General features: G+C 43.3%; 1 protein-coding gene across 6 annotated transcripts in view; it reads right to left on the bottom strand.

Moving 5' to 3' along the window:
- Nucleotides 1-25946, bottom strand: part of PLEKHM3 (pleckstrin homology domain containing M3) — a 133688-nt gene that overhangs the window by 9440 nt on the left and 98302 nt on the right. For 2 of the 6 annotated variants that reach the window (XM_073306631.1, XM_073306629.1), the window contains exon 7: nt 21494-21651. In XM_073306631.1, the coding sequence (XP_073162732.1) occupies nt 21494-21651 (158 nt within the window). Of the gene's footprint in view, nt 1-5; nt 828-21493; nt 21652-25946 lie in introns of those variants that run through there. The other 4 variants (XR_012154375.1, XM_073306628.1, XM_073306630.1 and 1 more) reach the window with 4 other exon arrangements.

A 25946-nucleotide genomic window follows, 5' to 3' on the forward strand; every position in this document is an offset into this window, starting at 1 on the left:
CAAACACCAATTAGTTCTGTTAATGAAAGACACATGATGACCAATCGCATGCAACTGATTAGAACAGGAGATGTGGACAGCAAACGCTTGCTGGGAAAGTTCTGGTAGCTTAGGCCTTTCCTCACATCTAAGTCTTGCAGATTTTTTTTCTGCTTCACATCCCTAAGACTCAACCTTTCCTATCCACCCACATAGCTCAGACTCTTGTCCAGGCTCTCATCATCTCATGTCTCGAACACAGCAACCTCCTGGTCTCTGGCCTTGACAAATGCAATCTTTTCCCACTCAGGGCCATTCATGGTTATTTTTCTAGCCCATTGCTTTGACCACATCACCTCTCTCTTTACATTCTTTCACTCGCTCCCTCTTCATCATATCAAACACAAGCTACTTGTCTACATTTTCAAGGCCCTTCCTGACCTCTCTCTCATTCAGTAGGGAACGGTCAACTCCTGGTTCCGATTGGCCCTTTACACCAGCTTCCATTGTCCACTTGTCCAACAAGCACCTTTGTGCTTTCTCCCATGCTGCCCTGCATGCTTGGGAGGAGCTCCCCGTAAACATCTGCTTTTCCTTCAGTTTCCTGCTCACGGCTCTCCTTTGTCGTGGTGCCTACACACAACTTGACAATAGTTAGGCTGTGGTGTGCTGAGAGCACAGCCTGTCATGCTGACCAATATGGTCTCATTGTTTCCTTGTGCTCCCCCGTCTGTCTGTATCCACCTGTTGTCTCTTGTCTAATGCTGAGATTACAGGCTCTTTGGGGCAGGCCCGTCTTTCTGTTCTGTGTCTGTCCAGCAAAAGAGAGTCTTGGTCCATGACTAGAGCTATGATAATACAAATAAATAATAATGAAAGAATGAATAAATAATAATAATAGGAAGCAAAAGTACACAGTACACACGGGTCAAGATTCTCAGCTGCTGTAAAAAACGGATGCAGATCTATTGAAATCAAAGAACCCATCTATATCTGCTGAAGATCTGCCCTAGGATTTCTGCTCCGTTAATATTAATTATTACCATGATGAGTGTTCATTTTGTTAAGTGTCAACGCCAAGGCTCATTAGGGAATAGGTATATTTATCTGTTATAGAGAGATTGTGTTCTCCCATTGCTCTTTTATAAAACACAAGTTTTCTGCTTTAGTTTGCATGCTCGAAGTGATTGTCTCCACTTCTGCTAATGCATATTTCAGAGCTTGGAACAATGGAATTATGACATTTTCTCACTGGAATTCCACTGCAGTGGCCAGCTGTTCTGCGAAGAATAAAACTGCTGTCCACTTCTACCACAGAAGAAAACTAAGATATTCAACCAAGTACAAAGGGAACACAGAAAGTTATTGGGTGTTATTCTTCAGCCTGCGTTATGCAGCAGCTCAGACTACAGGATTGTAATGGTCCATTCTGGTCTCACCCTCCATTACAACAGTGTTTTTCTCTTTTTAAATTTAGAAGACTCCATCCTTCCAGCAAAATGAGTGGTCTGTTATTTAACCATTCAGAGACAATGACATCAACACACTAATTCTGAATTAGGTACTGCTGTGCAGTATGTTAATGTAAGAGCCGTGTAACATTACAATAATTATGGAGAGCTAAGCAATTTTAAATTCTCATCTTTTCAGTGCAAATAGCCAGCTGCAGGGACGAACACGTCATGGGCTTGGTAGCTGCAGCTTTGTAGCCAAATAAGAAAAGGGATAGAGATAAATAATTTTAGATGAAGTGGGTGTATTAAATAATGAAGACAAGAACACAATATGAGTCCTTAAGGAAATTCATTTTTTAAATGTAGAGGTGTGGTCAGTTTTCATGATTTCACCACAAATCTTGTGATATCTGGTGTTTTCTTTAATCCCCAGCTGCTGGAGGCAGGTGATTGTGTGGGAGTCTCAGGTTTCATGTGAAAAGGAGCAAGTTTCTAATCCCCAAGATTGTGGAGAAAAGCTTGAAAATGGGAAGCGAGTCGTACCCTAATGGCTGAGAAACCAGGAGGCAAATAAGAAAAAAACATACATTTATTTAAAAACAAGCCAATCAGATGGTTTTTAGAGCCAGCTCATGATTTCTGAATAATGGGGTTGGCACCACTGGGGGAAGTCCAGGCACAAATAGCCATTTCCTCCTGTGCTTCAGCTCCTGACTGCACTTTAAACCGTGGGTATAAAGCTTTGTCCAACTTTCACCTGCCAGATGGCTGGGAAGAGGACCAGGGAAGACTTACAGGGGCACATCCTCATCTGGTGTAAATTGTCAGTTTCCCTTATGTCAATGGAGCTACAACAATTTACACCAGATGAGGATGTGCCCCACGCTCCCGCTAAGGATGATGTTACCTTGTCCCAAGATCCGCCTCTCTTACTCTCTGAGAGAGAGAGAATTACAACCCGTATCCAACAAAGCACTTAAGCCTGATGTCCCATTGACTTCAGTGGGAGTTCTCACATGCTTCAAGTTAAGCATGTGCTTTTGCTGGATAGGGTCATGTACACATGCATGCATACACACACTTATATTACACATCTGCACAGATACAAATGAATGAGAGAGAGAGAGAGAGAGAAAACAGCCACGCCCTTTAAAACTTTAAATAACTCCAAACTGACACTAATGGTGATTTTATCAAGCTAATTCTCCCTGGTTAGTCAGTGATTTACAATTCTCTGGAAGTTGCTAGAGGCTAATGATTGATGATGAGTGTAATTTTGTCTTCATTCAGTGCCACTCCCTTCCCCCTCTTGATAATTCTCCCCAGCACTCGGGGAAGTGACAAAACTTATCAGGCACTGCTGTTGAAATGGATGCCTGCCGGATTACAGAGGAGCCGACCACACCTGCTCTTGCTATCCAAAGGTCATTAACGGAGGGGGGGGAAAAAGGATTACAGATTTCAAAATTAAAACAAATTCATTTGTCAAATGCTTCGTAACTCAGCAATATGCTCAGATGAGGATCATTTGTGAAATTAACAAACAGCTCTTAGTTCCCCCAAAAACAGGGTGGAAAGAAATTTCTTGTTACTCTGATTTATTATTTGGACTGCGGCAACCCCAGACCAGGGCCCCACTGTGTTAGTATGGCACAACCACGATCTAGAAAGATGGTCCCTGGCCCGAAGAGCTCACTGCACTTATTTGGGAGCATGAGCGGCAGTCACACAATCCACGTCCAGGACTATTGGTCTTCTCTTTGATCCCTAAGGACCCCAAAGTCCTTCACAAATTGCTCTGTTTGCTCCCCCAATGATGCCAACCTTGAGAGCCCATTTCTCAGCTTCTCTCACAAATGCACCTGTGCTTTCTGCCCCAACAGCAGGCTGAGCAAACAACACTGTACTCAGAAGAACTCTTATTTAGTGCAGGCAAACATGGCTGCCCACGGCCACGCCGGCTCCGTGCAGGAGCAGGGCTAGAGGATGCTTCTGTTTGCCTCCAATGCATATGCCAATTTAGCACTGCCACAGAAACTCTTGGGACACCGACTGGGGCTGATGCTGAGTTCGCACTGCAATGATGTAAAAGAGTTACTCCACCGAAAGCGAGTGAGTTCCCTAGGGCAAAACAGCTGAGAGATCAGAATTGGGCCCACTGTACCTTAGAATACAAAAGATGATTGGGGGGAGGGGAGGATAGCTCAGTGGTTTGAGCATTGGCCTGCTAAACCCAGGGTTGTGAGTTCAATCCTTGAGGGGGCCATTTAGGGATCTGGGGCAAAAATTGGTCCTGCTTTGAGCAGGGGGTTGGACTAGATGACCTCCTGAGGTCCCTTCCAACCCTGAGATTCTATGATTCTATGATTTTCAGCAGCCCAGAGTACCAAGCAATATATGCAAATGAAAGTAACCTACCAATATCAACTGACTGACCACACTTCAGCTCACTAGGAAAGATGTTCCAGCCATGACAGAAAAGTCATTCCCTGTGGGAATACTTCAGGCACATTGCTTCTTCCTTCATACTGAAATCTAATTTACCAGCATACATCAAAAACATGAATGGCTGCTGGGCTTAAAACTCCCAGCCAAGTGATTCCTCTTGACAATGTTTTCGTGAGACCATCTCCTGGCATACAGAATTTGGAGAACGTACGGGTACGGATTTGTCAATAGATACACATTTGTATTTAACAATTAGAACATCTTTCTACCTTCTCCAAGTCCATGAGGCAGAGACCTAAGACCAGGAATCATTAATAAAGTGCTTGTGGGTTGTTTCCCATAATTGGTTAATGTAATTTTGGGTTTGCAGGTGCTCCTGATCACACTTGGCCCAGAGCACACTACTAAACGTGGCAGCCTGTATCCCGAGAGATTCGCAATGCTCTGAAACATCAGCCCTGCTTTACACACCGCGCATTGACACCACAGCCAATTCTGTACTAATTTCTAAGCTGTACTGTTCACTGTTAAAGGCAATCAATGATTGAGGCGTTGTCTAGTGCAAGGAACCGTTGCAGCCGTATTTATTGTCTCTTTCTAGCTGTGATACTACAAATATCCGTGATTCCCATGGTGTGGGAGCTTTCACATAATGTTAAAATTCAGGAAAATATAGCAGCCAGTGAAATGGCTCAGCGACCTGCATAAGCAAGTGCCCCACAACTTGAACACCATCTAGTAACTGACGGGGACAGCAGCTCAACAGTGAACCAAGAGTGAGCCGTGAACTTGAACTGAACTCTGAAAGTCAAACCTAACTTATACATATCAGAAGCTACCAACTGTAACATCTCAGCAATTAAACTTTCAAATACAGCTCACATCCTGGCTACAACATAACCTAAAATTTGGATTAATGAAACAAAATTTCCCTCTTCCCTCTCCCTGTACGCCCCTCCACCCCAACCCCCATCTCGCCAGCATACAGATATGACTGGAATCTGGATCCGCTGCAGCTGTATTTTGTAAGGGCAACACGCAGCACCTGTGTTAGAAGAGAGGGCATTTCTCATACGCATCTGAAACAACACCCCCTTTACAAACCACCCTCAATTATATATTATATGCTCCTCTCCTCAGATGCTTTTGTAGTGCCTTGGACAAATACAACAGGCCTTGTTGGGATCCACAAAAAGTAAACAACAAGAGAGACGTGTTGCTTTGAAGAAGACAGAATAGAAGAACAAAATCAGACTTCTATGCAAGCCATTCTGGGTACATGCCTAAGAGTCATAGACTCAGTGAGTCTCTCTCCCTGGGGGTCAATTTTTCTGCTCGTGGTCAGTCAGTTATTTTATATTCCTGGGGGATTTGGGCTCAACTCTCATCCTAAGGGATCTTCTGCAATGTTGGAGCCTTGAGCAGTCCCTTCATACACCCTTGGAGAACCGCATCACGGCTACCCCTCCCTTCTCGCAGAAGAGTGCATGCGACTTCGCAGACTATACTGCTCTTTATGCAACCCACTGAGGTCGATGCTGACTGCCAAGGAACAAAAACACTCCCTCTTCCCCGGGAGTAGCATGCACTGCCTGCTTCTGCAGTGGGGCAAGAGAACAGCACCAGAAATCAAATTCAGGTCTCCCTCGGGGTCATAAATATCAATACATCAGGCCTGCCCTGATTTTTTCTCAGTTCTTGCTGGGCAAATATTAAAAGGGTTTCAGGAATAACATGCTGCCCTTTGCATCTTTAGATGAACTGATGTTCCCTGGAACAAAATTCCAATAACTTAGTCCTGAAAGAACTGCTACGGTGATCATGTGACCGAACAAAATGCAAGGAAGTCATTACAGGGCTGTTAGCTCAGTCTCACTGTGTCCAAGCATTACAGCGCATAGATGCCTGCATCTTGAAATCAGATCCACACAGGTGGACAGAGCCAACCGACCTCAAGGCAGCTCCTTGCAGGTGTTAGGTCAACCCGCACAAGTCTGATTGCAAGAATCTGGGCCTGTAACAGGGATTTGCAAAGATGCTGGCCAATGCTATAAATGCTTGGCTATTCCTTACTAATCATGGCACTACCCTACTACAAGTGGTACACAGAACTTCTATCCTTTCTTACACAGAAGTCCATGGAGGGGGACTACATATTCTCCCACCATTACGTAACATTTACTTGGTGCGGTGAAATGTTCTGATGGTATTTGCTGCAATGGCCAGAGACACAAAATAATTGATTTAAACGTAACATGGCTCCTTTGGTTCCTAACGCAATGTTTGTAACATTAGTGGAGTTTACAGTCATAAGGTAATTTTAGCATAATTTTTTGTTACTGAATTTTCATTGGTTGTGACGTGCTCTAACATTTTGCTTTATCTCAACATCATAATACGCACAGATGTTTTTTAACAGGTATCATTTTCACTTGGACACCATCATGTTATCTTTATGTATTAGCACTGATGCCATCCTGTCAGTCAAGTTAGTACCAGCAGGGGTTGTGTTTTGATCTGTCTTCACCTTGTGACAGATGGGTGCCTGAGTTTTGACTCCATGCTATGGCTATCAGTAAATGCAATCACCATCATTTGGTGGTGGGCATCAGAGGGTACAACATAGACTAGTCAAAATCGTCTCATTTTGTTGATGGTGCCAACAATTTGAATCAGCAGAATCTACACAATGAACATTAAAAATAGCTTGGTAAACCTTGCTGCAAGGTTCTTCGTCAAAAAGAGAATGCCGTCCATCAATCTAACGCTGTTCAATTACTCTCCAATTTCCTTGGTGTTCCTACTCTTCCCAATCCAGGTTTCCAAAAGTCTTTGCCAGCCTGGAAGTGACTTTTGTTGACATAAGCCTACACTTTCTCCATACCCACAACTGAGGTCAGATTTTCATGCGTGTTCAACTCCCAACGTGCCAAGGAAGCTCTTTTGAAAATCTCTTCACTTGCTTGGGTGCCCCGATGGGACTGAGCACTTCTGAAAATTTGGCCTACGGTGTCTTTGGGGAGATTTTCAAAGGCACAAATGGCAGCGAAGCACCTAACTCTCAGTGACCCCCACCTGAGTACACCCCTACCTGACCCTCTGGCTACGTACACGGGTGGCTAGCTCATGCCGCTGTGGACACACTGCTATTTTTAGGCACAAAGCTTGAGCAGTTCTAATGCAGGTACATCTACAGAAGCTGGGAATCACACCTCCCATCTCAAATGTAGATGTGCCCATAGCCTCTCAACTCTCCTTTTCAAATCTGAACATTATGGCTGTTTCTAGATGCATATTTCAAGATTCTCACATATGCCTGTTCTACTGTTTTTGTTTTCCAGTGCTCCTATTTCCATAGAAACAAAGTATGTTTTTCAGTCCACAAAAGACCATCTGCAACAGTTTGCTGCACTTGGTTGTCTGTTCCTTAACCTTACTCGTTGTCATAGGTGATCCATACTTGAGATATTATTTCTGAATCCTGATTCCTTTCATGGTTGAAGGCCATAAGTCCCTGCATCTTTTGTGAGAGTTCTGGATACTACTGACAATAAGCTTATGAGTCTGTAGTTATTCAGGCCTTTCATGTTTCCTTTGTTATGAATGATGTCGTAATGTTCCACATTAATAATGATACCTTCCTATTCTGCAAATATCTTTTGAAGGACTTGAGAATGTATTATGTTGTTTTCATACTGACTCTCAACCTTTTAAGAGGGCATCTAAAATAGCTTCATCTCCTTCTGGTGCTTTATCTCCTTTCATGCTCTTTTATGGCCTATTCCGTGTCTGTCGAAACTTCAGGGTATTTTATGATTTAGGCATATTTTCTTCTGGGTTGCCGGTTTGCATCGGTGTATAGTACCACTGAGAATTAGCATGTTCTCTACATAATCTTTGTTCCATTACGAAGTATAACAGAGAAGGAGCAAAATCCCCAAATCAAAACCAGAGAATTGTTATGCACCATATTGGTACTCTTATTATTTATTATTACATATTGCCCCCCGGGTCACATTAAAAGAACAATAAGATGGCAAAGCCAAGCTCTCAAAAGTTAGGAAATACCAGAATTAAGGTTGCTTGTGCAGCCTTAATTTAGCCCCCTTGTGCGTACGCATTATGATACAGCCTTTAATCACATGATCACATATTATTTTTTCCATGGGATCCCTGCTCATTCAGCCTAAAGAACACGAAAATGTAATAATAGGAAATTGTTTTCAACTTTCTTTCGCCGATGTCACATGTATTCGTTCAGCAGAGCTCTGATTAAAATAATCCTAGACAGGCACGAGTTTTTATTACTATTTATTCTTTGCGTTACAGAAATGTCTAGATCAGCGTTTCTCAAACTGGGGGTCCTGCCCCAAAAAGGAGTCTCAAGACAGTTGTGCGTGGGGGGGGTGTCACGAGATGGAAGGGTGGCAATACCGTACTTTCTGCACTGCTGCGGGCGGCGGTGCTGCCTTCAAAGCCGGGCGACTGGAGAGCGGCAGCTGCTGGCCGGGCGCCCAGCTCTGAAGGCAGAGCCGCCGCCAGCAGCAGCGCAGAAGTCAGGGTGGCCTGGTATAGTATTACTGTACTCCACCGTCCAGCAGTGTCCTTTATTTGGAAACTTGAAATATGGTCACCCTACTTTGCAGTTTTTTAAAGGCTTCACTGCCTTTGACTGCAGGAATAATGATTACATGCTTTATTTAGGGCTCCTTTGAGTATGTATAGTAATTTGCTATCACTTTTTTTTGGGGGGGGTGGGAGGGAATCATCACAGCCTGAAATATTTTCAAAGGGGGGCCCAGCAAAAAAAAGTTTGAGAACCCCTGTGCTGTGCAAACATACAGAGACAGTCCTTGCCTCAAAGAGCTTATAAATTAAGTGCACAAGCCAGACAAAGGGTGGGTGAAATGAAGTATTATTATCCCCATTTTACAGATGCTATGGGGAAATGAAGAGAGTCGCTCAAGGTGACATAGGAAGTCTGTGGCAGAGATGGGAAATGAACTCAGACCTCCTGAGTATCATCACTCCAGTGCCTAGTGACAAGACCACCCTTTCTCTCATGTAATTCTATCAGCTGATTTTTATTTTGTCATACAAAGAACAATCTACTCTGTGCCAGATCTTGAAATCCCTTACTCAGATGAGTAATCCCTTGAAATCAATGGGACTCCGTGTGTGAGTTAGAGATTGCAGGATTGGGCCCTCTCTCATCCAGAACCCTGTAGGTGAAATTCACACAGAGACAGGGAGTGAAAGCAAGAGAACGTGGACAATTCATTGTATTTTCTAAACGGTGCCCTATGTGTATTTTGCATCTAGCATACTCAGGTTTATAGCTGTAGCCCAGCTATGGAAAAACCCACGTATCTAAACACTGCAGCTTAAACGAGCCTTGACTAGAGAAGACAACCAATGTGTAATCTTGTTCTGGGTGTGTGCGTGCGTGTGTGGGCAAGCTGTCTGCACCGCTCAACTGCGGGTAACACATGGGCACCCTGCAAAACTCTCAGAGAGGTTAACAGAACCGAAAGAAAAGGCAACAGACTAGTTTGCATTCACTTTCAAAACAAAACAGCCCCCAAAGGCAATGAATGCCTGAAGCACATGTGCAGCAACATTGTTACAGTTGCCTAGGAACCAGTCCAAGACGCATGCTGGAGAGGAAAATAGGCTCTAATACAGTAAATGAATGGAAGAGACTTGGCACTGATATGGACACAGGTTTTCCCTTGCATGAGGCGCTTGGCAGAATAGTGCCCTCCTCCCTTTGCTTTTGGCGACACACTTACTCTCTTAACCAGGCAGCTTGACATGGACAGGAGAAAAATTTTTATGCATTGTTTGAAAACTTCATGTCCAAATACAGTACTTCAGACCTGCTTTAAAAATTATGCATCTGCTATGTAGATTACAGCATGTAAGGAATAGACACTATATCTGGACCTATGCACCCAGTCTAGGTTATTAAGCCTATGCCCAGATATCATATTCTGGAATTTCCCGCACTAAATACAGATTGCAGTGCAACAAATTGTAATTATGGCCCTCGTTAGTATACACACAATCATCAAATGAGGGCTGCTCTTAGTATGTTAATGCTTCCTGCTTATAGATAATATTCTAGGTTGAATGCACTCTGAGGCTAAAGAACAGTACAAACAACTACTTAATCCTCAAACCATCCCATGTGAGGTAGGCAATTGTTATCCCAGTTTGATAGTTGCAGAAACTGAAGAAAAGAGCTAGCAATGTGTGACCAGCAATGTGTATTCACTGAACAGTTTACTTTGATAACAGTTTACTCTGACAGCAAACCTAAAGCACAGATGCATGCTGGCCAGGTCTGAAACCCATGGAACATGTGAATAAACCAAATTAAATAGAGCCTGATTCTGCTACTCCTACATTGGTATAAGCTGTTGTGATAGTACCTAGGGGATCTAACCCAAATGTGCAAGGTGCCGTGCAAACACAGAACACAGACAGTCTCTACAGAGAGTTTACCATCTAATTATAAGACGAAAGAAAAACAGTGGATATAGCAAACACACGAGCGCTCCCTTTGATTTCTATAGGAGCACTGGCATGGCAAGGTTCTACTCAACATTAGAATAGCAGAACTGGGATCCATGTCAGTACGATTTACTCACCTGTACAAGTGGTGCTGGATCAGGCTCAAATTTATGTAGCACACAATATATTGTAGTTTAAAATTAGCATTTGGAGCCAAATACGAAGACAAACACTGGGGCTGATTCTGATCTAGCTTGAACCAGGGACAATCTATAAGACTTCACTAGAATTACTGCTGATTTACACCACAGCAAGTGATTTACTCCACTGGGCCTGATTGCAACACCCTGCTGTTCCCCGCTGGCAATGTTGTACAGCCACTCTGCACAGCTGAAAACTACCATGCAGGGTGCAAAGCTACAGAGAATCATGCCTGCTGCGTGCCTGGGCATAATCAGCTAAAAACCAACATTCACTTCAGAGTCTCCTATGACAGTGGGCTCAACAGCAGGGAAAGCACTTTGCTTTAACAAGCTGATGTTTCTGAATGACAGTTGTGTTGATCTACTGAATTAATGGTATTTATTAACATATAACAACAGGCTCAAGCAAAGTAGGTAATGTAAAGAAATTCTGCAGCTCTGAGGGCTATTTCTTCCGTTGCTCTTGGTTAAGGCAGCAAGCCTGTCTTTAACTTCCCGTTAATTATGTCTACATTTAATGCCGTTGGGTTTCCAGGGTGTTTTATGTCCCACTCATCTATTTATATTTCCAGATTTGCACTCAACAGGGAGCTTTAAGGGGTAAGCATCAGTCACAGCAGGATTCTGTAGGTCTACAACTGAGGATGAGAGTAATGTGACAAATTTGGGGGTCAGACCTAGTGCACAGGAAACCCGAAAAGTGACATTGAAAATTTATTTACAAAAATTAAAAATGTAGAGCCAGTCCCTCGGCTAGTGTCAGCAGGCGAAGAGCCACTGTAGTCAAAAACCAGAAGAAAAAGCACACAACCTTTATTATGCATAAAATATAATCTCATAATTTTTTAAGGGCAACATGATGATGTGTGAGCCCTTGGGGCTGGTGGTACTGCCAGCAGGGAGATGGGGAAGATTTAAAGAGAGCGGAGCTGCTAGGATGATGGAGTTTCCCCAACTGCAAACTGGGGAGAATGGTAAAGACCTCCTTTGTAAAGTTCTTAAAGATCTGAGGCTGATCTATGGTTATGTCCGAGCTAGGAGTTATTATTATTTGGTCAGAGGGGGGGTGTTTTCTGGGAAGCAGGGAGAGATGAATTGGGTGCATGGCCTGAGGAGTGGCTCTGCACTGGGGGAAGGAGAGTGGGGGAAGATCTGCGACGGGAGGTAGAAAGGTAAGTGGTATTTGATCTCGGAAAGAAGAGAGATCAGGGATGCAGATCAAGTCGCAGAAGGGAGTAGGAAGGGAGATGGGCACCATGTTCAGGCAGGAGGGAGGTGCAGCCAGGAGGTGGTGCTGAACTTAAATGATGGTGTGGAACAAAATTGTGGTGAAGCCACGTCCCTGTTACCCTTACTACATCCCTGTACACCTGACTCTGGGCCTGACCCTTCACACATGGCCATGAGTACCACGGCTTATGTGAGTAGTTCCACTGAGTTAGATGGGTGGAGCACCCAAATGCCTGAGTGTTTGTAGGACTGGGCCCAATGTCTGTTTTATGCAGGACACGTCTAGCCAAGATAATTTTGTTAGTAAAGAAGGTCTAGGTAAAAATGAAAGGTAGCAGTCAGAACCGAGACTCTCAAATCTACCTTTTAAATGAATGCTTCTTCAAAATACAATGCTTGTTAGGAAAGTCACTGTGTTACGTAGGCCTAGGTAACTATTCAACCTTTTTCCAGTTGCATATTCCAATTACATAGTTACGGTACAACTCTGCAAAGACACCAAAACCAAAGCTTGGTCCACAAGATTTTGAGCAGATATGACAGATGCACATGGGGTCAGATTGTCAAAAGGACTCAGTTCCCATTTAGGTATCTAGATAAAGGTCACCGTTTAAAAAAAAAACAGGGCTCAACACTCTGCAGTCGACGTGCCACTTAGGGCCAGATTTTCGACAGATCAGCAGTTGGTACGCTGACCTGTTTGGAAAATCTAGCCCTTCTGGAAGTACTCTCTGCGATGCCTTTTAGTATCTGTACTCAGCATAGATCTTTGATATTCCCACAAAGGCTCAAATGCATTTTTCTCCAATGGCAGTGCAGCCATAACACAATACAGCCACGATCTTGCAAAGAATTACAGGTGTATTTAACTTTATGGACTGTGACTAGTCCCACTGACTTCTGTAAAACAAGGTGTACAGTTAGGAACATGCATAAGTCTTTGCAGGAATGTGGCTTAAGCTTACAGTGGCATCTACAGTGGTTGATACAACACTGCTATTTTAAACCTAAGTTTTTATGTTTTTACCTTAAAACTTTATGCCTTACCTGACATTGGGAGAACATTAACTTTGCAAAGTTAGAACAGTTTAACCTTGACATAACAGAACCACTCTCAACAGTTCTAAAATAGAGATACAAAAACACATTTCACCAAAATACGAAGTCATCCAACAAGTGAGTGACTTGGCCTGCTGAATGCAAGGAGACTACTCACAGGAGTAAAATCATTCATGTAAGTAAGTGTTGGCAAGATCAGGACCTTATTCACTGGGTAGCATTAAACTTAACCTTAAACACAAGACATAACATTTTATCTAAGTAGAAAGAGAGAAAACCCTTACAAAGGATAATCCTACTCACGGTGAGAAGTGACTTACTTTGGGTGAAGTCCTAATAAAACTACTTATGGAGTAAGGTGCAACTCAACTTAAGGGTGGCAGAATCGGACACAAATTAACCATTTCATTCAATTTCTGAATCAATGAAATTTTCCCAGGTAATTCATGAGATTTACAGCCCTGATGTTTTAAAAGGTTGTTCTGGGTCGTAATACAAATAAGCACAATAAGTTATTATAGACAATTTTACATCCACAAGGATGTTATGTTTTCATTTCTGATTTATTTATTTTATTTTATTTCAGGATGAAGAGAAATAAACTTTCCACCACAGAGCTGAGTAAGCAATAGCAGATTATATCCATGTATAGTGACCAGGTACTGACAAAACAGAGGACAACTCTGAAAACCCATTTACAATCAGGGATATTAAAGCCTACTTTGAGACATTTTGGTCAATAAATTAACAACCTAATAGGAGATGATCAGTTGTTTAGTTGGGGTTTTTTTTTTTTTTTGCACTAAACTTAAGTCTGGAATAAATTTTAACTCCAAGCAATAAAAGAGAAGGCAGATCCTGAGCTGGCGTAAATTGTAATAGCTTCAGTCAAGCCAATGGTACTATGACTAAATTTATACCAGCTGAGGATCTCGCCCCCGGAGTTTAAAATGACTGATTGGGCTTTCAATACATTTCTAATTATTTAAAGGACTCCCAAAGGAAGCAGAGTCTATGAAGTTTAGAAAGATCCTTGATGAGCACTTACTTAAATAAAGAAAGGATAGCTATTGAGGAGGGGAACCAGCACAGGGAAATCAAACGTAAATTGAAAGAGGCTTCCAATATGACTGGCCAATTTGTATTTTGCTGCTTCTGGACTATGGCCTATTTACATTCTGCACAGGATGGCTGCCTCCCAAGAGAAGCCACAGAAAGGAAATACCCTTAAAAAGCTTATAACTTTGTAAGTCCTCCCCTCCAGCACAGCTAAGACAGCAAACTGTTGTTCTGTATTGTTGAACCGGATGTCAGAAGACTGCCAAGCATGGCCCACAGACCTGCTAATTAAGTGAACTGATTGTGTTTGTTTTGGAACCATTTGCCAACAAAGGAATGTGTCATGCTGATTAGTGAGAGGAGGGTATGTAATATATGTGTATTCAAACCCAGATGAGTGCATAATCCAGGTATTCACTCTGTTTGCTCAAGGACTGACAAAAATGAACGGTGAGCAAACAAGTGGAGCAAAGAGAAACACCAGTCCTTTAAAAGGGGTCCCTTGTGCTTCCCCCTTTCTTTCTTAGATACCTCTGTCTAAACAAGGGCCCATCCTTCACAAATTCCAACTCAAAACAAAGGAGAATATTTTGGAATGAGACTTTCCTCTGCCTCAGCTGACATGAGACTCTGCATACGTTTACGGCCCTCGAAAGCTGAAGTCTAGCTGGGTCTGAAAAGGCCGGATCAGTGGTTCTCAACCAGGGGTACGTGTGCCCCTGGGGGTACGCAGAGGTCTTCCAGGGGGTACATCAGCTCATCTAGATATTTGCCTAGTTTTAGAACAGGCTATATAAAAAGCACTACTAAAGTCAGTACAAACTACAGTTTCATACCATGACCTGTTTATACTGCTCTGTATACTATATACTAAAATGTAAGCACAATAGTTATATTCCAATTGATTTATTGTATAATTCTGTGGTAAAAATTCAAACGTCAGCAATTTTTTGGTAATAATGTGGGGTGACGCTTTTGTATTTTTATGTCTGATGCTGTCAGCAAGTAGTTTTAGGGGGATGAAACTTGGGGGTACGCAAGACAGAGCAGACCCCTGAATGGGCTGCAGCAGTCTGGAAGGTTGGGACTCACTGAGCTAGACTAGGGGGTCTCAACCTTTTTCTTTCTGAGGCCCCCACAACATGCTATAGAAACTCCACGGCCCAGCTGTGCCACAACGGCTGTTTTTCTGCATATAAGAGCATAGGTGCCAGGACGAGGATGCAGCCGCATCCCCTGGCTTGAAGTGGCTTCCATCATATACAGGGTTCAATGGCTCTCACCTCCACTATACAAATTGTTCCACCCCCCACTGTATAAAACCCAGAGCCGGCATTAGGGGGCAGAAAGCAGGGCAATTGTCCGGGTCCCCATGCCACATGGGGCCCTGCGAAGCTAAGTTGCTCAGGTTTCAGCTCCAGCCCTGGAGAGCGGGGCTCGGGGCAGTGGGATTTCGGCTTTCTGCTCTGGGCTCCAGTGGCTCCGCTTGGGGGACCCCCCTGAAACCTGCTTGTGGCCCCCAGGGGGCCTCAGACCCCACGTTGAGAACTGCGGAGCGAGATGACAGCTGTTACTCTGGTCCCTCCAAAGTGTGTGAGCTATTTAGTAGGAAGCAGAAAGGCCAGGCTGTGGCAAAAACAACTCCATACCCAAATCAGGACACACAAACTCACTTTGCCTTTCAACCATTTAATGAAGGGGTCACTGAACAAAGAACAACTTATTTTTGCCATCAACTGCAGATCAGTTTATTACTTGTTTTCTACCCTAAATTTAATAAAAAGAAGCTAAAACAATACTAAGGTCCAAATTCTGTTCTGGGTTACACCAGTGCAATCCCATTGATTTCAGTGGGTATGTGCTGGGACAGCTGAGAGCAGAATTTGGTCCTCTGGGACACTGGTGACCACGTTTTCAGCCAGCCCCAAATACTTCCTTTTCTTCCACATGCCACTGATGATGGCCGCAAAAGTTGCCATGCGCCTCTTTCTGATCGTGAAGAATCCAGTTCAATTTGCTAGTAAAACCAGTTGCATACTCAAAAACCGACAAGCAACACCAAAGAAAATTAGGCTTCTGAGTTAAAGCTGCCATTCTCTTCTTATCTTCACATCTATAGCATGGCACCAAAGAGTCTAGATGATCATAGGTACCATGAGTTGCAACACTTGGGGGCAAGAATATGAGAAAATGAGTGAATCCCAGAAAAGTGCAACTGAAAGTGAAAACTGCAACTGAAACCTAATTATAGTCTTGTGAACCTTGTAACAGAACATCTAAGTTACAAATCTAAGGGCTTGTCTCCACTTACCAGTGGATTGACATTGCGGCGATCGATCCACCAGGGGTTGATTTAGAGGGTCTAGTTAAGACCCGCTAAATCAACCGCTGATCACTCTCCCATCGACTCCGTACTCCACCGGAACGAGAAGCATAAGGTAAGTCAATGGGAGAGTTTCTCCCGTCAACCCAGCGCAGTGTAGACACCGCAGCAAGTTGACCTAAGCAACGTCGACTCCAGCTACTTTATTCACGTAGCTGGAATTGCATAATATATATCGACTTAACCCCGTAGAATAGACCTGCCCTAAATTTGCACCAATAGTTGTTTAAGAGGCCTGTTGTTTTATATTCCAGTAAAAAGTACAGCACAAGTCATGTCTTCAGGTTTAGATGAGTAAGAGCATCCAAGTTCTCTGAATCTTGTTCTGGTTTTCTCTTCTCACAGGTATAGTTTATTCTGTGTATTGTAACTATTTCTATCTATCTGTGTAGGTCCTTATATTATGCCTATCACCATGATGAGAGGCTAGATCAGCAATCTTTGTCATGTGTGTCAGACAGTGGCATATATGAAAGTTTCTGCTTTTCCCTCTGCTCCCCATGTGCTGGTGGAGCACCAAGTGAAATATACAAGCTCACTTGTCAATGTCACTTGCCTCTGGTTGCAGATGGAATAGAGCAGGAACATTAAATTGAAAGGATCTGGTTAGTTTCTCTTTCCTGCTCTGCTGCAAGGCAGAATGGGGTATTGGCAAGGAGAGGGAAAAAACTAGTGAGGAGGGAAAGCGGTGAGGCTGGGGACGGATGGGGATAAAAGCAAGGATTAGCAAACGAAGAGGAGGGAGGGGAACAAAAGAAATGAACAGCTAAAAAAGGAGAGCAATGTTGGAGACCCTTCAAAGATTAAGAATGAGCTCTCAAAACTGGATACTCTCATAAAAAAACAACCTTGCACACAAACTTCCTCATGACTGGACTTTACAAAAACTAGACAAGCCATTTACAGCTTCTCTACAAAAGAAAAAGGACACTAAACTATCTAAACTACTGCATGCCACAAGGGGCCACAGCAATGGTAACCCACCCAGCAATATTGTTAATCTATCCAACTATACTCTTAGCCCAGCAGAAGAATCTGTCCTATCTCGGGGCCTCTCCTTCTGCCCCTCCACCCCCACGAACTTGATACAGTTCTGTGGTGACCTAGAATCCTATTTTCGACGTCTCCAACTCAAGGAATATTTCCAACACACCCCTGAACAACATACTAATCCACAGAGACCTTCCTACCAACACTACAAAAAGAAGGATTCTAGGTGGACTCCTCCTGAAGGTCGAAACAGCAGACTGGACTTCTACATAGAGTGCTTCCGCCGACATGCACGAGCTGAAATTGTGGAAAAGCAGCATCACTTGCCCCATAACCTCAGCCATGCAGAACACAATGCCATCCACAGCCTCAGAAAGAACTCTGACATCATAATCAAAAAGGCTGACAAAGGAGGTGCTGTCGTCATCATGAATAGGTCGGAATATGAATAAGAGGCTGCTAGGCAGCTCTCCAACACCACTTTCTACAAGCCATTACCCTCTGATCTCACTGAGGGTTACCAAAAGAAACTACACCATTTGCTCAAGAAACTCCCTGAAAAAGCACAAGAACAAATCCACACAGACACATCCCTGGAACCCTGACCTTGGGTATTCTATCTACTACCCAAGATCCATAAACCTGGAAATCCTGGATGCCCCATCATCTCAGGCATTGGCACCCTGACAGCAGGATTGTCTGGCTATGTAGACTCCCTCCTCAGGCCCTACGCTACCAGCACTCCCAGCTATCTTCGAGACACCACTGACTTCCTGAGGAAACTACAATCCATCGGTGATCTTCCTGAAAACAGCATCCTGGCCACTATGGATGTAGAAGCCCTCTACACCAACATTCCACACAAAGATGGACTACAAGCTGTCAGGAACAGTATCCCCAATAAAGTCACAGCAAACCTGGTGGCTGAACTTTGTGACTTTGTCCTGACCCATAACTATTTCACATTTGGGGACAATGTATACCTTCAAACCACTGGCACTGCTATGGGTACCCGCATGGCCCCACAGTATGCCAACATTTTTATGGTTGACTTAGAACAACGCTTCCTCAGCTCTCGCCTCCTAATGCCCCTACTCTACTTGCACTACAATGATGACATCTTCATCATCTGGACCCATGGAAAAGAAGCCCTTGGGGAATTCCACCATGATTTCAACAATTTCCATCCCACCATCAACCTCAGCCTGGACCAGTCCACACAAGAGACCCACACCCTGGACACTACGGTGCTAATAAGCGATGGTCACATAAACACCACCCTATACCGGAAACTTACTGACCGCTATTCCTACCTACATGCTCCAGCTTTCACCCAGATCACACCACACGATCCATTGTCTACAGCCAAGCTCTAAGATACAACCGCATTTGCTCCAACCCCTCAGACAGAGACAAACACCTACAAGATCTCTATCAAGCATTCTTACAACTACAATACCCACCTGCTGAAGTGAAGAAACAGATTGACAGAGCCAGAAGAGTACCCAGAAGTCACCTACTACAGGACAGGCCCAACAAAGAAAATAACAGAACGCCACTAGCCATCACCTTCAGCCCCCAACTAAAACCTCTCCAGTGCATCATCAAGGATCTACAACCTATCCTGAAGGACGACCCATCACTCTCACAGATCTTGGGAGACAGGCCAGTCCTTGCTTACAGACAGCCCCTCAACCTGAAGCAAATACACACCAGCAACCACACACCACACAACAAAAACACTAACACAGGAACCTATCCTTGCAACAAAGCCCGTTGCCAACTGTGTCCACATATCTATTCAGGGGACACCATCATAGGACCTAATCACATCAGCCACACTATCAGAGGCTCGTTCACCTGCACATCTACCAATGTGATATATGCCATCATGTGCCAGCAATGCCCCTCGGCCATGTACATTGGTCAAACTGGACAGTCTCTACGTAAAAGAATAAATGGACACAAATCAGATGTCAAGAATTATAACATTAAAAAACCAGTCGGAGAACACTTCAATCTCTCTGGTCACTTGATTACAGACCTAAAAGTTGCAATATTACAACAAAAAGACTTCAAAAACAGACTCCAATGAGAGACTGCTGAATTGGAATTAATTTGCAAACTGGATACAATTAATTTAGGCTTGAATAGAGACTGGGAGTGGATGGGTCATTACACAAAGTAAAACTGTTTCCCCATGTTTATTCCCCCCTCCCCCACCCCCCACTGTTCCTCAGATGTTCTTGTCAACAGCTGGAAATGGCCCACCTTGATTATCACTACAAAACGTTCTCTCCCCCCCCCCCCCGCCAGTATTAGCTCATCTTAAGTGATCACTCTCCTTACAGTGTGTATGATAACACCCATTGTTTCATGTTCTCTGTGTATATAAATCTCCCCACTGTACTTTCCACTGAATGCATCCGATGAAGTGAGCTGTAGCTCACGGAAGCTTATGCTCAAATAAATTTTTTAGTCTCTAAGGTGCCACAAGTCCTCCTTTTCTTTTTATAATTAAACCTGTTACTGAAGAAAGCTTCCTTTGGCGGGCATGACTTCAATAATTATTTTGCATTTGTTGCATTGTGCCACTTGAACAAAAATAACTGCTGACCTCTGCATGTACAAATAGAGAGAGGAGCTGTTTCACTTGGCTTTCACTAGCCCTTTGAGAAATGCTACCTGTTTCAGGAAAGTTTTAAATTCTGCAAGTGTGAGGTACGCAGTCTCTGGTTTCAGTTGCCAGGCTGTTGACACTACAAACGCCAGGGCTTTGGTGGCCAATCAAACATTCAACAGGCAAATTGTGTACACATACACACTTCAATTAAGCTTCACTACCTGACTATTTCACTACTTATTTTTCTGTTCTCATCATGCTTTGTGGATATCTTTAATTGTTTAGTACGGTCTTAATAGTCTTCTTACGCCATTTCATCTAAGTCTTTCCCTTTCCAACTTCTCCGTCCAGATACATTTTTCTTGCACACCATTTATAAAACAAAACTGCACACCTTGTTTAATTTATGTCCCACGCTTTGTCTCCACATTTCTTGGAATGTGAATTCAGAGAAAGAATGTGCAAATACTCTTTGAAAGACATGTCAGCCTGAAACCCCCAACAGGCTGGCCTTGGCCACTCCTGACACAGAGATCTTTGTCAACTCAACGCTGAATTTTTAACAAGCTGATCCTGATCGTCCCCAGAGTAGGCTCCTCTAACTTTTGTTGCTTTAATTCTACTAATGCAACCTGACAATAAATTAAGATGACGGTGTATTTGCAAAGGACAGATTATACTGCCGGAGGTGTCATTGCCTTGATGGATAAGAAATTCAAGGTCTTTACTTCTTGTGATTGTTCTAAACCCAAGAAACTTCTTGAAAAAGTAAGAACATTGCTCCAGTGTTCTGGTCAAATTCCAGTTTGGGTTACTGCATTGAGCCTTGTTAGATTGTCCATGTGATTTCAACTGGATACACTATCCATCCTCACTTCCTGTTCCCAGACTGTTATTAAACAGCTGTTGTATTCTCACCTAGAGGCAGCTATATTTTAGTGGTGGGTGGGTGAGATGACTTCTGTCTGTGTGTGTGCATATGTGTACACGTGGATGTCAATATAAATCTATGTATACACACACGGACAATAGAGTATCAGTTATATCCTTACCCCACAGTAAGGAAGCGGCTGTAACTCAGAAGAGGTGATTATTATCTAATAACGCATGGGTACATTCTTCCATAGGTCCAGTGAAATCGAAGGCAAGAAAGACCTAAAAAGTCAACCTCAGCTTTGGATTTGTAGGGCCCTGTGCAAACTCAGTTGTATTTAGCCACAGGGAGATTTCAAGTATTCCTGCTGCAAAGCAGCCCCTGGGCACCTCTATCCTTTTGAGCGTTAGCAGTGGGATCTACAGGTGTTTGAGAGCTATGTGAAATGGGGCTTTAGGTCCTTTTGAACCAGATAAATGACAAAGTGGCCCTTCTCCATCTATCTGCGTGCAGGCTCAGGGATGGCCTCTCCGGAACACAAGTCCAGGGCAGACATCCTTAACTTCGAACTAGTGAGGCCCACTCCCCACAAGCGCTGAAATGGAATGTCATTTGACCTGGAATTTGAGAGGATAAGACATACAGGTAAAACATATGAAAGGAAGCATACTGTACCTGCTTGTTGAAATATCCTCAAAGGGGTAAAGGATCTCTCCATTGTTACAAATCTCACAGATGAAGCCCTTTTGGCTACAAAGGCTGCAGCTGTACACATGAGAGGTGGCAAACTTGATTACCTTCCCCAAGAAAGGAGCCAATTTTCCTTCAATGACCTGGAAGAAGAAAACAATGACATTAACAAACCCATAAAGGAGCAGGATTCCTTGAAACAGTGACAGGTTTGTCTCACTTTCATTAAGACAGGGAAGTGTCTACTCACAGCCAGCTGAAATAATCTGGAAATAAGAAATAAGAAGAGAACACTTCAACCTCTCTGGCCACTCAGTAAAAGACTTAAGGGTGGCAATTTTGCAACAGAAAAGCTTCAAAAACATACTCCAAGGAGAAATTGCTGAGCTTGAATTAATATGCAAACTAGATACCATTAACTTGGGTTTGAATAGAGACTGGGAGTGGCTGGGTCATTACACATATTGAATCTATTTCCCCATGTTAAGTACCCTCACACCTTCTTGTCAACTGTCTAAATGGGCCATCTTGATTATCACTACAAAAGTTTTTTTCTCCTGCTGGTAATAGCTCATCTTAATTAATTAGCCTCTTACAGTTTGTATGGCAACTTCTACCTTCTCTGTATGTAGATATATACATATATATATATATATGATATATCTTCTTATTATATGTTCCATTCTATGCATCCGATGAAGTGAGCTGTAGCCCATGAAAGCTTATGCTCTAATAAATTTGTTAGTCTCTAAGGTGCCACAAGTCCTCCTGTTCTTTTTGCAGATACAGACTAACACAGCTGCTACTCTGAAACTTGAAATAATCTGAATATAATTCTCATTTATACCTGCATGAAAATCACAAGTATGGTCAAAGTAATATTAATGGTCAAATCTGTGCAGAACTGACAATGGTAAAAAGTGGAAAATTCATGTGATCGCTCCCCCGTTAAGTGTATATATGGCAACAACATTACTGAATAGTGGATCATTCTTTGTACTACATATGTTCAAATACCAAGGCACGATGGGATAAGATAGGGGTTTGTCTACACCACGGGGGAATGCGCTCTAGGGGGTGTGATTTCTAAAATGCACTAACTGGTCTGGGCAGGCTCTGCTGGTGGACACTAATCATTTCCTAGTGCCCTTGTTAAAGTGCACTAGGGAACTTTTAGTGCACACCAGTGGCGGTCACACAGACCAATTAATGTGCAACGTGTAGTGCCTTTAGAAACCACACCCCCACAGAGCACACTACCCCACCGTGTAGTTTCACCGAAAACACCGAAAGAGTTTCATTCTTTCATATAAACACAAATGCAGAAAGATCTGTGAAACTACCTTAAATTCTTTTCCTTTACTGTTACTTTTTATTCATATTTTTTTGGCCCAACCTCCAATGATGTTTTAAAATCCAAATTTTCTCTTCATTCACTTTTATCACGAAACACAACTCTGCATCCAAATCTGTTTTTCCCATTGATCAAATGGAGGTTTCTAATTCTAACAGAGGTGATTTTTTGGTACATCGATAACCATTCCAACATTGTATTTATTCTTTTCTACAACTAGATGAATTCTAAAATAAATTATTCAAAGGAAATGCCAGTTTCCCCTTAAGTGACCAGTTCTCCAGTCAAAAAGACCCACATCAATCCACTATCAGACAATAGTGTAAGGCAATCAGAAGTGATTTGCACTCTCTTATTGGTGTGAAAAAACTGTCATGTAGATTAAGCCCCTAGCCACACCACTCCTCTAAATTTCTGATTCAGTGACAACCTTTCAGTAAGGGCGCTTCAGGCAAAATACTTCTTCAGACAAAATTTCATGAACTTTAAGAAATTCTGCTAGTGTAGGGAGTAATGAGCAAAGCACAGGGCCCTCATATGATACCTTTCCTCCCCTCTCTTCCCATGGTGTGAATGGCAGCCTGCTAGACTACTGGTAGAAATGTGTCGTAGGATTTCACACTGACCTACAGTTAATAGGAACATCATAACTGTTTTTTAAAGGAGTATGCTGAAGATGCCCCCAGCTCCCAAATAGATGAAGGATCATATTTAAAAGTGTGCCTAACTTGCCAGGTTGGGCTCACATGGATTTTCAACACATTTTGCCCAACGGTTTTAAATCACATGGTTTCATACCACTTGAGTTTCACTGGATATTTCAAGTTGATACAAAGCCAATGTGGCCAAGGTGAAGCTCAAAGCAAGTACTCCTTTTCTTTTTGCGAATACAGACTAACACGGCTGTTACTCTGAAAGCAAAGCTGGTGAATACAAATCCCAGTAGCATTCTTCATCTCTGTCTAGCAGTGTTATTTCTTAAGGCCCATTCTATCCCACCACCCTTCCCATCACCATCACTGGGAGAACATGAGCAGGAAAGGAAATTTAATGGATGCCACTGAATGGAAGTGTCCCCTCCTTGCCAAAGCTCTGCACTGTTGAGAACATCTGCGAGAACAGGAAGCGGCGATGTTATTGCTAGCATTACAGATAGGACATCTGCTCATGTTTGAGGGGAAAATGACGTTCCTATTGCATCCTGGCATAGGAAGATCCCTTATAGAGGAACATAAACAATTCAGAAAGGTCACTGCATGTAACGGAACATGAAGGCTTGGTTCAAGGCACTGACACTAACCTTATAGGAAGATCCAAACCTGAGGAGCAACAAGTTAATGCTGCAGTGTTAGAACGAAAGTAAGATCTTTTGCTTTCAAACTCAAGAGGGTCAAAAGTCCAAATTAAGCGGGGTGGGGTGGGGGGGTGGAGGACGGAAGTTTAGAGGCATCCAAGAAGCGTGAGACACAGCCGCTGTGTTGCTTAAACGTCTTGTCTAGAGTTTCAAAGATGGCTAGTGATTTTGGGGTGCCTCAGGTATTTTTTGGGTCCCAACCCGAGCCACCTTAATGGGACCTGAATTTCAGGGTGGGTGCTGAGCACGGCCTGAAAGTCAGGCCTCTTTTACATGGGGCACTGAGCAGCTGAGTTGCCCCCAATCACCAGTCAGAAAACCTTGGCCAGAAAACCATAATTGGGACCAACAGACTAAGAGGACTGGCTAAATGGGGGGAGGGAGTTATTATGTATATTTGAAGGACTCTTGTTTAAATATTAAAACAAAAAGAAATCAGGTCCGTGTCAGAATGCAAGTAACCTGTGAGGAGAAAGCAGGGCCCGGAGTTTCGTCTTTGTCATGTAAAGAACACTTCTCCATGATTCATTCACTCCCTGCTCCCTCTCCAAGCCTGTGGAAATGCTTCAATTTCTGCACCTCAAAGAGCGTTAACTCTCCGGGAGCGGCAGCAACCCCCCCAAAGAAAGGCTCTTCCAACTCCGCCGCATGGAATGTACACACACAGCTTCAGCAAAGGCAATAACTTACAGGCATTTTTCTAACAGGAAGGCACGGATAATGTTGTAGCCCCTGACGGCACATGCTGCAAATTACACATCAGTAAAGCGAGGCTTGGTTTTAACATTAACCCATTACGCTACACGGGCACTCACCCAACAGCACCCCTTTGAACAGGAAAAGATCCTTTGCAATACTCCTAGGGATCTAAGGACTGATCCAGCACACAGAACAGGGTGTAGCAAGTGCTTGGTGCTATGGGCAAGATACAGCTGTTGCTTCATACAGCACTGCACTAACTTCTATATGCATTTCAGAGGTTGAGCGATGCCACCTGGATAGTTACGCTGGTCTACACTACAGCGTTAGGTTGACGTAAGGCAGCTAATGTCAGCCTAACTCTGTAAGTGTCTACAGTACAATGTTGCTCCCGCTGATGTAAGTTGCCTACTACACCGACCTAATAACTACAGCTCCGCGAGAAGCGTAGCACTTAGATCAATGTAGTTAGGGTGACGCAGTGTGAAGTACCAGGGTCAGGAACGGGATAGCTAATAAATCAGACGATATCATAAAGCTCTGGTACGCCCACACTTTGAATACTGTGTGCATGTCTGGTCACACATCCCAAAAAAGATTACTTTAGCATTGGAAAAGGTGCAGAGAGGGACAACAAGAATGATGAGGGCGATGGGACAGCTTCCTTAAGAGGAGAGATTAAAAGGACTGGGACTGATCTGTTTAGGAAAGACCCGACTGAAGGGGGATATGACAGGGGTCTATAAATCATGCCTAGTGTGGAGAAAGTGAATAAGGAAGTGTTATTTACTCCTTCACATAGCACAAGAACTAAGGGTCACCAGATGAAATTAATACACAGCAGGTTTAGAACAAACAAAAGGAAGTGCTTCTTCACACAATGCACAGTCAGCCGGTGGAACTTGCTGCTATGGGATGTTGTGAAGGCCAAAAGAATAAATGGGTTCTAAAAAGAATTAGCCAAGTTGGTGGAGGATAGGTCCATCAATAGCTATTAGCCAAGATGGCCAGGAACACAACCCCATGCTCCA

Source organism: Lepidochelys kempii, chromosome 11, assembly GCF_965140265.1.
Source record: "Lepidochelys kempii isolate rLepKem1 chromosome 11, rLepKem1.hap2, whole genome shotgun sequence".
NCBI lineage: Eukaryota > Metazoa > Chordata > Testudines > Cheloniidae > Lepidochelys > Lepidochelys kempii.